The following is a 13,924-nucleotide window of genomic DNA, read 5'->3' as shown; positions in this document are numbered from 1 at the left end:
TGTTAGTGTTTGTTTATCCACCAACTTGTTACGGCTGTTCTTGAGGAGAGGTTTCCATGGTGACTGGCAGGCAGTCCCCTCTTCTCGCACACTGCGGACCTGAGGGGGAGTGGGAGTCCTAATACACTGGAGCTGAATAAGGAGTTTACCCAAACAATTCAGGATTACACATAAATTAAAAGTTATTAGTTTGGACTGACATGACGAACCACCAGAAAAAAAATATCTGAGCCTGCAGTGACAAAAGGGGTTTGTAGTTGTGCGATAGCACATAAAGAAACTTGGTTGTTGGAGCTGAATTAACAGTTCCTTTTACTCTAGGGGCAGATTTATCATGCTATGTAAAAAGTGGAGTGAAACATTACGGGTGATCAGCAATTAGATTTCAACAGTCAGAAAACCAAAGCAAAGCATCTGATTGTCTGCTATCAGCAACATTACCAGTGATGTTTTACTCCACGTTTTACAGAGCATGATATATATACCCTGTCTATACTAAATTGAGCTGAAATGAATTCAATCTTTCCAGCCAACAGACTTCACTGACTACAACAGATAAGCAAGCATGATACCATGGTGTATGGGGTGTACCGTAGGTCCTCTGCAGGACCAATTTTTGAAACCTGGACCCACAACCCAACCCCACTGCTTTATTTGCAACCTGATCCACCATGACCCGCTGACCACCATTAAACAGAAAGTGCTGTTGCTACAAACCAGACATCATCAGAAGTGGGTAGGGGCAGAAAAAAACACTTCTTTAGACATTTACAAAATGTTTAAAGAAGTAAAAGGTAGATAATATAGAAATTTAAAATTAAAAATATAGATTATACCAGCAACCTGCAGGCTAGCATCTATACCCACACTCAGAAATCCTACCCACTACTAGACTCTACCAAATGTGACTACAGCATAGTTACTAAAACTGCCTTTTATTTGTTCCATAAAAGGAAAACTTTCTATATAATTGCTTTTTATTTCGCTTTTCAGGTAAACAGATTTCATATAGAGCACATTCCCTTTCAACTTCACTCTGCTAATATGGATAAAATGCTTGGACACACTCACAGACGTGAGAGTAGACTTTAATATGTGTCACCTTGAACTGGTGGTGCACGAAAAGTTTATTTCAACTGGTAATCAGTACATCACTTTTCTGAATTTTTTTCAATATTCAGATTCTTTTAAAACAAAGGTTTGAGTAATGAGCATGGAGTGATGCCATAAAGTTACCCTTTCACTGGCAGTGTAAAATCTTAATATCTAACATCTTATTGGTTGCTATGGGTTGCTGTGACCGAGCAAACTTATATTAAACTTTTATTACATACAGAGGCTCATAAGAGTGGAACATGACTTTAGAAAGGCTGAGGCAAATAATTAGCACAACATTTTACTACAAAGAAACAGGGCCGGAACTAGGGGTAGGCTGAAGAGGCACTTGCCCAGAGCGCAATGATTGGGGGGCACGAGGCAGAAACCTCTCCGCCTACCCCTAGCCTCGCTCCCTAAACTTCAGATTATATTATATTCAGATTATAGTTGTCTCATTTATATTCACATTATATTAGCAGTAGATAAACGATGTATTTATTAAACATGTAAACAAAAGTTTTTAAAAAATTGCCTTTATTTGAAAAAAAATTTCAAGATGGAAAAACTCACCACATAATATTCCTTAAGATTGGCTGGTAGACAAATACTAGCATCTAATAACATGGTCATGAGTTTTTAAATATTTTCACCAAACAAATAAAAAATAATTCAAAGTGCTTTACAGGAAGACATGTTTAACATGAATTCAAACCATCTATTAGCCATCAGTATATTGAAGTATACATTTTCTGCAGTAACAGTCTAGCAGTGATTTAAGCCAGCAAAGTGATATACACAACAATTTTTGGTAACACAGTATTTTCAGTAATTTTGTAGCCTTTTTTAAGACAACAATCCTAGTGCTTTACAAAGTATTTTCTATTTAACACCATGCAGTTTTTTTCAGCATTCTCCTCTTTTATTTTCTTATTTGAATACATACACAGCACGAGTTCATATCAGCTACTCATCATTCCAGTTTATATTGACTTATTACATGAATTGGTCTAGTGGCATGTCTTTAAAAATCAGTACTGGGAAATGACCATACATGCTTGGACACCAAAATCAAAAATCTTCGTGACCTACTACCCAGTACTGAACTGAGATATAGCCTATTTTTTCAGTGTAATATGTTCCTAAAATTATTAAATCCATTATCATGTTTCATTTTGTACATTAATTAAAATACATATATTTTATTGACAATATTATGTACACATCAATTGGTTATCATTATTGAAGGGATATTGTGCGAGAAGGAAGTGACCAGGGATCATTTTGGAAAGCTGGCAAAAGCATTTCTCTAAATGGAAGCATAACATTGAGCAAGAGAAACTAAAAATCATTTTTGCACCATGATATTCCCTCTACTATGATGTGATATCACAAATGCTTTCCGTCACTGTAGACAGAAAAATAAACATAGGGCATATATACTAACATTTTAGTATATTGAACTTTCCTGACTATCAGGAACTTTTTCTTTAAATTCAGGAAAGTATTTAATTGATGAAAACATTTCTAAAAGCACATAAATGAAACAATTCAGCAAACTGTGCTTGAATGCATTGAGCAGTCAAACACCATTCACTTCTATTAACCACCACATTTTTTTTACCAAGCTGTAACCATCATTAATGCTTAGTTAAAATGTACTTTAATAAAGCAGCCCCATATTTTAGAGTTATTTTGCAGTGTTTTCTGTGAGGAATTTGCCTCCATAGATGGGGTATACATTTAATCATGCATGTAATGAAAAAAAATGTTATCTACAGTTTATTGGGAAACACTGGCAATGTCCAACCAGCAACTAGCTATGATTAGTTTCCTACAGGTAGAATAATGAAATCCGATTTTGAATGATTGCCATGGGTTGTTTCACTGGTGCAAATTTGTAGTATTTAATTTCTTTCAATTCTTTTAATTGACATATGAAACGTAGTCCCCTTAATTGTAATACAATTAATTATTTTAGTGGGTCCATAATTACTTAAATTTTGTAATATATTGACAATTTTTGACACAATCATTATAAAATGTAAGCTTTGTAAATTGTTTTTCTGTGCCAGGAAATGTTGTTGATCAGTGTCCACAAAAAATGAAATTCAGTTCCACTGGCATGAACAATCCAGGGGCTCTTGTATGACATACATCACTTCCGTACCATTTCCTGAGCAATATAGTGGCACAGTCAGATTCTGCACTCCATTTTCCCGGCAACATTTACAGAATCTTATATGGCTATCAAGGTTGACATTGAAAATTGTAGCTGAAGGACATTTCCCATCACAAGATGCAATAGTTACCTGTTTAGTGGGTAAAAAAGTAGTTTGAGTTATAGATTGCACAGAAATATACATGCAATACATAGAGAATGAGGATCCTTCCTACGTTTATAAAATTCCTCATACCTTTATAGAATACAGTAATATGTAATGTAAGGCAAAGAGTACACCAAGGGAGATATCACATGGGAGCAGAATAGCAGAAGAATCAATTAGATGTTTGCTTTCAGATAGGTGACCAGTAAATGCTACTTGCTGAGTAATTGCAACAGGTTACTAGCAACTAGGTTACAGTAGCAAATGTTACACATTATAATACTTTACCCTCATTGATTTTGCTGCAGGAACTAAAATAATTGATACATTCTCTAAAGCGTGATATAAATCAGGCTTTATAAATCAAATCTAATAGTACATTTACCTAACAAGTGCAGAAACTCTCAAGTTATTTTTTAATTAATAAGTTTGGGTTATCTATTTAAAATAGTTGTTTAAATCTGGTATTTTAATAAAACTCAGAATTTTGCAGTGTAACCAAAAGATCATATGCATTGTTGGCTATTATATCCCACCATTATTTATGCTATTGTAAGTTACAAATGATAATCATATGGCACATTGTTTTACATAATTAATGGGCATACTTTAGAATAACATTTAGGCTATCAATTTATAGTTTAACTGGATACATTTTTTATTTGTTTTGTAGAACAACATGCCATTGTGAATGTGCTTAGTCAGTATTGCTCCATGTTTAGGTAGCAAAATGCTGAGTTTGGGGAAACATTGGATTTCTGACCTTTAAAGAGAACTATATACTTGGTAGGTCCCAACAAATTGAAAGATCAAATGTCATGTTTGGGATGTCCCTGATGCACTGAACAATTATTTCCCACAAAGTAACTTAATTAGCAGACTGTCAATCTAGCACTTTTAAAAATTCCTTAGAAATTTTGTACATACCGGGCTTTGGCTAAAACAGTCACTTTTTCTTATTGTGGTTCTAACTGCCACTTTCTGACAAATTCTTTCTTCCTTTGAACCTAAACAAAAGCAGACAATGATTAGCATGCTGCACAGACTTGTACCATAATTATATATCGAACCTGTAAAACAAAATGTATTCCTTCATTTAAACAAAAAAAAAACATAAACTGACATTTATTTGAAAAGCACATAACCGATATCTCTGTAACTATGCCTGTGGTATGTTTGTATGTTTCTCTGGATCTATTTATCTATGCAATGGTTTTAATGTCTAATTTATGACTAAAAAGGTAGGTTATTATACAATAAATCTTTCATTAGGATTAGTAAACCATATGGTACCCATTAAGTTCTGTATTGCTTCCATAACAGAAGCTTTATATAAAGCACATGTTTATATTATTGTGAGAGGGAGCTTGAAATAATTCCTACACTTGGTAGATATTACTGCAAACATTGGGCATTTAAGGATTTAAAAAGAAAAAATAGTGCCACTTGGTAAGTCTTTCATTTCAGCAATTTATCAATGCCTTCAATAATGCAATGGGAAAAAGCAAAGACAGAAAACCTCACACCTATTACAGTATTGGCTTTAGAAAGTGATATAGTGTTTGACCTAAATGGACTAAAAACATGTGTTATGCAGTAATATAAGAAATAAACAGTTTAAATAAACCTACACATATAAAATATGACTTGTGAGACATTTCCACTTATCCTTTCTGCACTTACCTGAAATGTTTTCCTCGTCAGGCTATATGCATGAAACACTAAGGGGCACTTTTACTAACCCACGAACGGGCCGAATGCGTCCGATTGCGTTTTTTTCGTAATGATCGGTATTTTGCGATTTTTTCGGAAATTATCGCGACTTTTTCGTTACCAATACGATTTTTGCGGAAAAACGCGAGTTTTTCGTAGCCATTACGAAAGTTGCGCAAAATCTGGCGATTTTTTCGTAGCGTTAAAACTTGCGCGAAAAGTCGCGCCTTTTTCGTAGCGTTAAAACTTAAAAGGCGCAACTTTTCGCACAAGTTTTAACGCTACGAAAAAATCGCCAGATTTTGCGCAACTTTCGTAATGGCTACGAAAAACTCACGTTTTTTCGCGCAAATTGTATTGGTAATGAAAAAGTCGCGATAATTTCCGAAAAGTCGTAAAGACGCCGAAAAAATCGCAAGAAATACTAAAAAGTCGCAAAATGTTCGTTTTCCAATCGGAATTTTTCCAATTCGGATTCGAATTCGTGTCTTAGTAATACAATGCTGAAGCACAACCGTTGCACCATATATTTTAAGAAAAATACTTCTACACCATAGATTTCCAGCAGATATTCCCTTGCAATACCCTATATACCCTCTATACATAAGGTCAGGCATCTTTGTCAGACAGTATCGGTATGGACTACATTTAAATAGGAACTGTTAAGTGTAAAAACAAAACAGGCTAAAAAGATAGGCTGGACAAAATCAAAAAATGCTTTTAATATACTTAGCCAGAAATGTAATCTACAAAGGCTGGAGTGAATGGATATCAAACGTAGTAGCCGCAACACAGATTCCTCTTGTTTATCTGTATAACCTGTTAGTCAGTTGGTGACTAGAAAGGTGCCACATAGGACATAACTGTTTAGTTAGTTTACCTTTGATCCCGACCTGCATGCTCATTTATGTTCCATGTTGCCCCCCTTCAAGTTGCTAGCTTACTAACCGATCAGAGTGATGCAAAGAAGGAAGTTGTGTTCAGACTATTACGTTAGACATCCACTCACTCCAGCCTTTTTGTAGATTTACATTTTTGTAATCTATATCTAACTACATTGGAACCATTTTATATTTTTCACAGCCTGAGTTTCCAAAGCTAAAATTTTTGAGTAGCAAAAAAACACAAAAAGGAAATAAAGAATGTATTATCTAAAAGTGTAAAAGTCAATGGGGGTTGTATTTTCAAACTTCCCACCATTTTTCAATTTGAGTTTTAATATGAAATTTAACTCATTGAATATTAAGGAATTGAATTGATTTGACTGCATTCCAGATGTTTCGTTTTGTTTTCAAACAATCAAATTTTGAGTTTTTTAGTATTTGAAAAAAAACTAAAAAATTCTAATTTTGATAAATTTGCCCCTTTATCATAGCAATGAAATTTTTTTTTCAATATTATAATTGCAGTAGAGAGATTGAAGCTAAATGACTTTGATGAGTTACTGTAATGCTGAAATGTGTCTAATATAACATTTAAACATGTACAAAATACATATTTAATTGTAAAGTAAAACAGTTTAAACAGTCACCCATTAATTCTGAGTAATGTTGATGAAGATCCATATGAACATATGTCACCAAAACAGATATAATTTGTAACAAATCATTGCTGAAGTAAATGGAAACATGTTACAAGAGAAAAACACACAGAAAATAAGATATAAATATATTTATCTAGATTAGAATATGATGTATTCAGGCTTTAATACAATTCTGAATTGAGATGAAAAAGGAAGAATCTTTGTAAACACACTTATGTTGTGATGTATGAAGTAGCATAACAAATCTGTGATGTCAGTTCTCTGGTTTCACTTGTACTGCTTTGTATTCTATGTCTTCTATAGGTTTTTATTTTTGCAATTTTGTTTCAAGGCTATATGCCTATACTACCTTACTTGAAGTGTTTTTCCTGCTTTTGCTGCATCTACATTCCCTCTCTATCCTCACCCATACTATTATTACAGCTGGATAGAGTTTCTGCCTCTGAAACATTTTTGATTCTTAACCTGCCTTTAAGTATATATTGAGGGAGGGATTTATCAACCTTCAAGTTTGATTTTTTTCACAATTCGAGTTTTTTTGCAATAGAAACTCAAATTCAAGTTGTGGTTTAAAAATTCTGGTATTTATTAAGTGCAAAAGAACTTAAATGTAAAAATTTGTCATCTAAAAACTTGTTTCTGTAGAAGTCAATGGAAGTCATTCTAAGCAAAGTCAAGCCATATTTTCAGTTCAAGTTATTCAAATTTTATTTTGAATTTGTAAACTCAAAAATTAGAGTTTTTTTAATCGCACAAGTTTACCACATTAATAAATATGCAGCCATGTGATATGTGAGTTTATTTGATTTAAAAAATAAACTCAAATTCACAAACTTAAAAATTGATAAATAAGCCCAAGAGTCTCTTCCAGCTAATTGTGTCTTTTAAAAGTATTGTCCAAAAGTCCCTTCCTCATGTAGATCAAACCAAAATGCACTACAGTACATTCTTTACTGCATAAATCAATTCAACATTCAGCTACTCAACTTTTCATTGAGTTACCTATATTCTCTTCATTCATTTATCGCTTTCAAATCTCAAATGTATTCCCAAAAGCACTCCAAAAGTACAACAATGGAGACTCATTCATCCAGGTCATGGTACATCTAGATTTACTTATACTAGAAACACTCCAGAAGTACACATTATTTTTTTCTGTGAGCTTTGTTCATCTCATCTAAAGTTTTAGATGCTCAGTTTAAAATGCTCACTAAAGCTCTTTGGATAACCAACCACTACTTTCGTCAGGGATTCTACCCCATGACCCTCTAATATTATTTAAGACCAAGCTATGCACTACACTTCACCACTACAGTCTCACTACACTGTCTTCTTACATGTTCTTTCTCTGTAGTCTCAGTTCCTCTTTAATTATAATTCACTTTCCAGGTACCTCTTAGCTGGGTGTAGCCTTATGTACAGTACAGTTACGGGACTTGTTATCCAAAATGCTCGTCATAATTTGATGCTCTTGTAAGTCTACTAAAAAATAATTTAAACATTAATTAAGCCCAATAGGATAGTTTTGCATCTAATAAGGATTAATTATATCTGAGTTGGGATCAAGTACAAGGTACAGTTTTATTATTACAGAGAAAAGGGAAATCATTTTTAAAAATCCAAACTATTTGGTTAAAATGGAGTCTATGGGAGATGAAATTCCTATAATTCAAAACTTTCTGGATAATGGGTTTCCGGATAACAGATCCTATACCTGTATTGTAGAATATGCTGGTATGAATCAAATATAATCATATTTTAAAAAATGTGTAACGTTAAATGGCATTTTTTTTTTCAACATTTACCACATACAAATTACTGGAAGACAAAACATTTGATGCTATGATGTTTCTTTTAGGGGAATAAAAATGATATTTTCACAAATTAGGTTACCACTACTTCATACATTTTCCACACTTTGACTAATAATAAGGACCTTTCTGAATATGTCAGGTTAGAATACATTTGAAGTGTTGACATAAACAAGAAAGAACTTTAGAATGCATCAATAATGCAGTTTGAATCAAGGTTGGTCAGAAACCAATTTGTTGTGCTGTTTTATATGCTATGGGGCAGATTTATTATCAGTTGTACAGTACCTATTTTTTTTTTTTATAGTAGTAAGAAAACACAAGATTGATTACGATCTCTCTAGAGTTTTTACAGCAACTACCACAAACCTGAGCTATGATTGATGATAAATCTGCTCCATGTGTTTCAAAACCTTTCTATTTTATGCAAGACACCTCCTTCTCAGGTTTGTATGCATATCAAAAGCAACATGAACATAAACATGATGATATTTTAAACACTAATTTTAGAATCACAGTTCAGAAACAAAGTTCAACTGCAGAAATAGCTGCTATTATTAAAAGGCTAGCTCTATATATTAGAGTATGTGTGTGTATGCGTGCGTGTTTGCGTATATATATATATATATATATATATATACACTGCATCTGTATGAGTCCCTCAGTGCACCCATAAGAGAGACCTACAGTTGCCCCCATAAATACAGGGCTGTCTGCTTTCAGGGACAGGCAGGGGTTAGCACAGCTGATCTTTTTATCTGGTGCGAGGTGCACAGACAGACCCCAGACAGAAGTTTTCCCTGAATGAGCACTAAGGGGTACACTTTTGTGCCCCTTTGTGCTCTTGCACTTCTGTATTTTAATCAACCCTTAATAAGACCCTCAATATGTGTAGAAATGTTTGAGAAATAACTGAAGCATCATTGTAAATAAAAGTTTAAATAAAAAGGTGGCAAAAATTCTGACCACTCCCTAAACCCTGAGCAGGCAACAGCCAAAGGGTTCCTGATGGGTCCCCTAGCAAAGCAGTGGAATATGCAACTCCAGGCCCACCTGTTGAGTAGGTTACCATGGTTAGATAAACTGGTGTAATATTGAACTAAATCAGGGTAATTATTTACTAATCTCTACCTTTACTTAAAGTTCTACAATACAACCAGCACATATTTTCGTTGGTTAGAAAAACAACTGCTATAATCCAATTATTAATGCCATCCATGGGATTTTCAGCTGCTGTGGCAATGCACACACTCACTTTCCTGCACATACCCATCAGAAAATGGCTACATTTTAAAGCAACTAAGATTGTTGGAAATTTCATTTTGGAGGCAAGAAATGATTTTTCTGATTTTTTTAGAGATAGAAAATCATTGCTACAAAGATAAGCCCCAAATACAGAACCTCAAACATCTAATTCATCTATTACAGTATTATTACAGTACAGAAAAAGGCATAAAATAATTATAGTACCTGGTTCACAATTTATTTTAGCAGTAGGAACTACGGGGGTAAAGGTAAAGGGCAATACACCCATTCCAGAACCTGGCAGAATTATTAGGAATATAAGATTTCTTTTGTAAAAATAAACATTTTAACACAAATAACATGTTCATTAATTCTTACACTGCCAACTATTTCTCTCTCGCACTTGAAGTACAAAACTATAATTCATTTCTGAGCAGAATCAACAGAATACAATTAAAATGTATATAAAAAAATGGCACACCAGGAGTTCCTGACTAGCTTCACAGGATTCACTGACATGTACAGTGGTTGTAGAAATGTGGCTATGGCAAGGTAAGAATTAAATACATGGAGTCACTCTGCATGCATTTGATCAAGTGTTTAATCTTAACTTGTCCATTTCACCCCTCACGGCAAGCGTTCTTAAATAGCTTGTGGTTCCCACAGAGCACATGCTTTTAGTTCCATTTTAATCAGCAGTTGAAATAGCATGTTATAGATGCTTGTTTAGTCTCAGAAGCCACATAGACAGATGTTTTCTGAAGTATAACATTGGCTTTCATGCGACCACAGAGTATTGTGAAATCTACAGCAACACTTTCCTCTTGAGACAAAATACTGAATACTTTGTGGCTTCCGTGTCATTATTATTGACATCCATAAATATATTTATAGTTGAAAAGTCATATTTTATCATTCAGGAAATGCTACTAAATGTATTCTTTTATAGTGATGTTGATTTTTTACAGTAGTGGTTGCAAATGCCGCTAATGTAGTGCATTTTGAAAGGTTACTGTATAATCCACAGTACAGCTTGAAAATAAACTGTATCTGAATCTTGCACTTAGAGGTAGTGGCATTTGTTATTAACCATTTATCTTTATTGAAGAGCTAAACAATGGATATTATTACATATATATTGTGGAGAGATGCTGTTGCGACAAAGCTGTAAACTGTAAAGCTTAAAAGGAATACTGAATTTTTGTGTTTACGCCTTATCCATTAAACTCATTTTAATAATGATGCTTAATTAATATAGAAGCAATTGAAACAAGTTCAGATGCAATGTATTTTCAGTGTGAAGTCTTATATTGTTAAAGGCACATTAATGCTAAAATGCAACTATACTTTAGTGAAAACTACTATAGGTATGAAATCTGTTATCTAGAAACCCATTATCCAGTAAGCTCTGAATTATGGGAAGGCCATCTTCCATAAACTCCATTATAATCAAACTTGTATTTGATTCCAACTAAGGTATAATTAATCCATACTGGAAGCAAAATAATACCATTGGATCTATTTAGGGGGTGATTTACCAATGTTCAAATTTGAATTTTTGGGAGCCATATTTTTAATATAAGATATTTGAGTTTGTAAACTCGAAAATTCAAAGTATTCAAAAGTTTTTATTCAAACAAGTTTACCATATTAGTAAAAAATTGATAAATAAGCCCATTAATGTTTAAATTATTTTTTGATAGACTTAAGGTATGGTGATAGATCCAAATTACAGAAACCCCTTATCTGTAAAAACTCAAGCATTCTGGATAACAGGTTCCATACCTGTTAACTAAGTTGTGTCTTTTAAAAGCAGGGCCATTTGCCTTGCTCTCGTTATTCTAGCTCTTTCTGAAAAACAGTAGAATAAAATTGTAGGTTCTCTGATGCTTAGTGCCAATTGATCTCAAATCAAGTGGATGTATTCAGAGACAGCAGGTAGGGTTGAATGCACTATTATTGGCTCCTTGCAGTATGTGCAAAAATGGCTTGTGAATTTGGATCTCTTAAGAACATCTAGTCATGAATATGTGAATGTTACAAAGTGCTCTTCAGTGTAAGTCATATTTTGACATTAATGTTCCTTTAATCTCTTTAAAACATGGGTCAAGAAACACTATACATACATAAAATACTTATGGTCTTCTCATTTTAACATTTTTGTCCATAATTTTATATGCAGAACCTGTTCTGCTCATAGTTTGCTTAGTGTATTTATTTTTCTACATACATTTGATGAAACTTCTAGTTATACTCCAGAATGATAAGGTTAAATCATTCACCATGTAGTCAGCCAAAAAAGCAAGACCTGTGAGTGCTAGATGTTAAAGAATTGTAATGTGATTGGGCCGGCCACTGCATGCTTCTTTTTCTTCCTTATGTCCCAGCAAATAAGTTAAAACACAGCTCTCCAAGGTAAAGCAGAAACTAGCACATAATGCAGCATTTTTCCACTTACATATCTTGCAGCAGCCATCATTGTAGGTCTCTATAGTGCCCCCATTCTAAAAGGAAAACAGAAAATATAAAAGAATATCAAAAAATAATGTGTTGTACTTTTATTCTCTGGAAGCTTTTTTAAGCAACACGTATTTAGATCAAGAAACACAAATGTAAATAGAAACCTACAAATTGACCCATTACCTTAAGCTGCACATATAGTGAAAAATGTGCCAGTTTCATAATAAGCTTGCCAAATAAGCTCTTTAGCCAAATTTGGCCCACCTCCTGTTTGGCATACTGGGCAAATTTGATGGTTTGGCTCTTGCATATAGTGATATGCCATTTACAGACCATGAGAGCAGTGAAAAATGCAAAGGTCCACCTTTCTGCCTCCATTATAGGAAACATTTTTTGCCTGACTGTGAGTGACTTACACTCACCATATATGCAAGAGGTGGGTATGCTGTTAGATGACCCTTACCAGCTTGCCATTCTGCAGGCACAAGATGCTTTAGAAGCCCTGTTCATAATACCTGCTCTAAGAGAGAGCTAATTACAGGACTCCCATGTACAGAGTTACAGATAGGTGCAAGAGTTTAGTGAATGGCACCCAAAGGGCACAATTTTCAAATGATCAGTTTATGCTCTAGTTATGCTATCTTTTCATAAAGACATGTTATCTGCTAGCTCTAGTTATGTTATCTTTCTTAAAAGTGTGGCATTATATACCCTGATCTAGGTTAAATAAAGAAAAAAAGGATGACTTAATAGAATGCAGACGTGTTAAATGTACCGGTATGTTGCTTATCCTCATTTTTCATTCTTACCAAATTCAATACAGCTTCAGTTACACCAAGTCAGAATTGTTAAGTACCCCTGTACTCATGAATACTTGCAGCTAGTGTTCAAGCCTTTGATGTCATTTTGGGTTTCAAATTTGCAAAGGGCCTTCATCATTGTTAACTAAAAAGCTAAGTATATTCAACAAAGTGAAACAAAATAGTGGTAAAATAATAGGGGTTATTTGCAACATCCTGGTTTTAAACAAGCATTTATTTTTGCACTCTGCTATTGCAAAATTGTCATTAGAGCACTGTTTGCATTTGCCAATGCTCTTTTCAAGAGAAGCAAGCGGTGGAAGGCCCATAGGCACTGTGTTCAAGGTTCACAGCACAACCTTATTCCCGACCAGTATTGCTGCCTGAATGAACACTAAGGGGCATGCTCTTGTAACCTTTAGTGTTCTTGTACTTCTGCCCAGAGGAATCATAAATGACTACTAATGTTTTATGTGCAGTGGAACTTTTCTGATTTTGTACTTTTAACTTTTATTATACTATTTATTGTACTTTCACATTGGTAAAGTCACAGGTGAAGCAACATGTTAATGCCCCTTTTTATAGATGTTGTTCTGAAGATCTATGTATGAATTGTCAAAAACAAGAAGCAAACTAAATATGGATTACTTTATCTTGTTATTACAAAATATGCATTGAAATATTATTTTACAAAGCAAAAAAGCAGTCACGAATGTATGACATCTACTTCATGAAGTTACACATTTCCATTTTTTCATGTCTGTAGCTTCAGTGCCACTAAATTATTGGTAATTATTGTCATATGACTTCACTAATGTAATATTATTGTATTGTTTTTGCAACATAATTAATATACAGCCCTTTAGAGTCCTGTGTAGCATTTTGGTATAGTATCTGTCTTACGGTATATACTATGAAGTCTATTATGCT

At 33.8% G+C, this 13,924-nt stretch overlaps 1 protein-coding gene across 1 annotated transcript in view; it reads right to left on the bottom strand.

Annotated features, from left to right (window-relative positions):
• Positions 1 to 1,615: 1,615 nt before the first annotated feature.
• Positions 1,616 to 13,924, bottom strand: part of otogl (otogelin like) — an 89,449-nt gene continuing 77,140 nt past the window's right edge. Inside the window, exons 55-57 of the mRNA XM_031898881.1 lie at positions 12,193 to 12,238; positions 4,350 to 4,429; positions 1,616 to 3,407 (exon numbers count right to left, since the gene is read on the bottom strand). Coding sequence (XP_031754741.1) covers positions 3,207 to 3,407; positions 4,350 to 4,429; positions 12,193 to 12,238 — 327 coding nt within the window. The 3' untranslated portion in view covers positions 1,616 to 3,206. The remainder of the gene's footprint in view (positions 3,408 to 4,349; positions 4,430 to 12,192; positions 12,239 to 13,924) is intronic.

The sequence above is a fragment of the Xenopus tropicalis genome, chromosome 3 (assembly GCF_000004195.4).
Source record: "Xenopus tropicalis strain Nigerian chromosome 3, UCB_Xtro_10.0, whole genome shotgun sequence".
Lineage (NCBI taxonomy): Eukaryota > Metazoa > Chordata > Amphibia > Anura > Pipidae > Xenopus > Xenopus tropicalis.
Note: the sequence above shows the minus strand (reverse complement) of the source record. Positions and strands in the feature narration are given on the sequence as shown.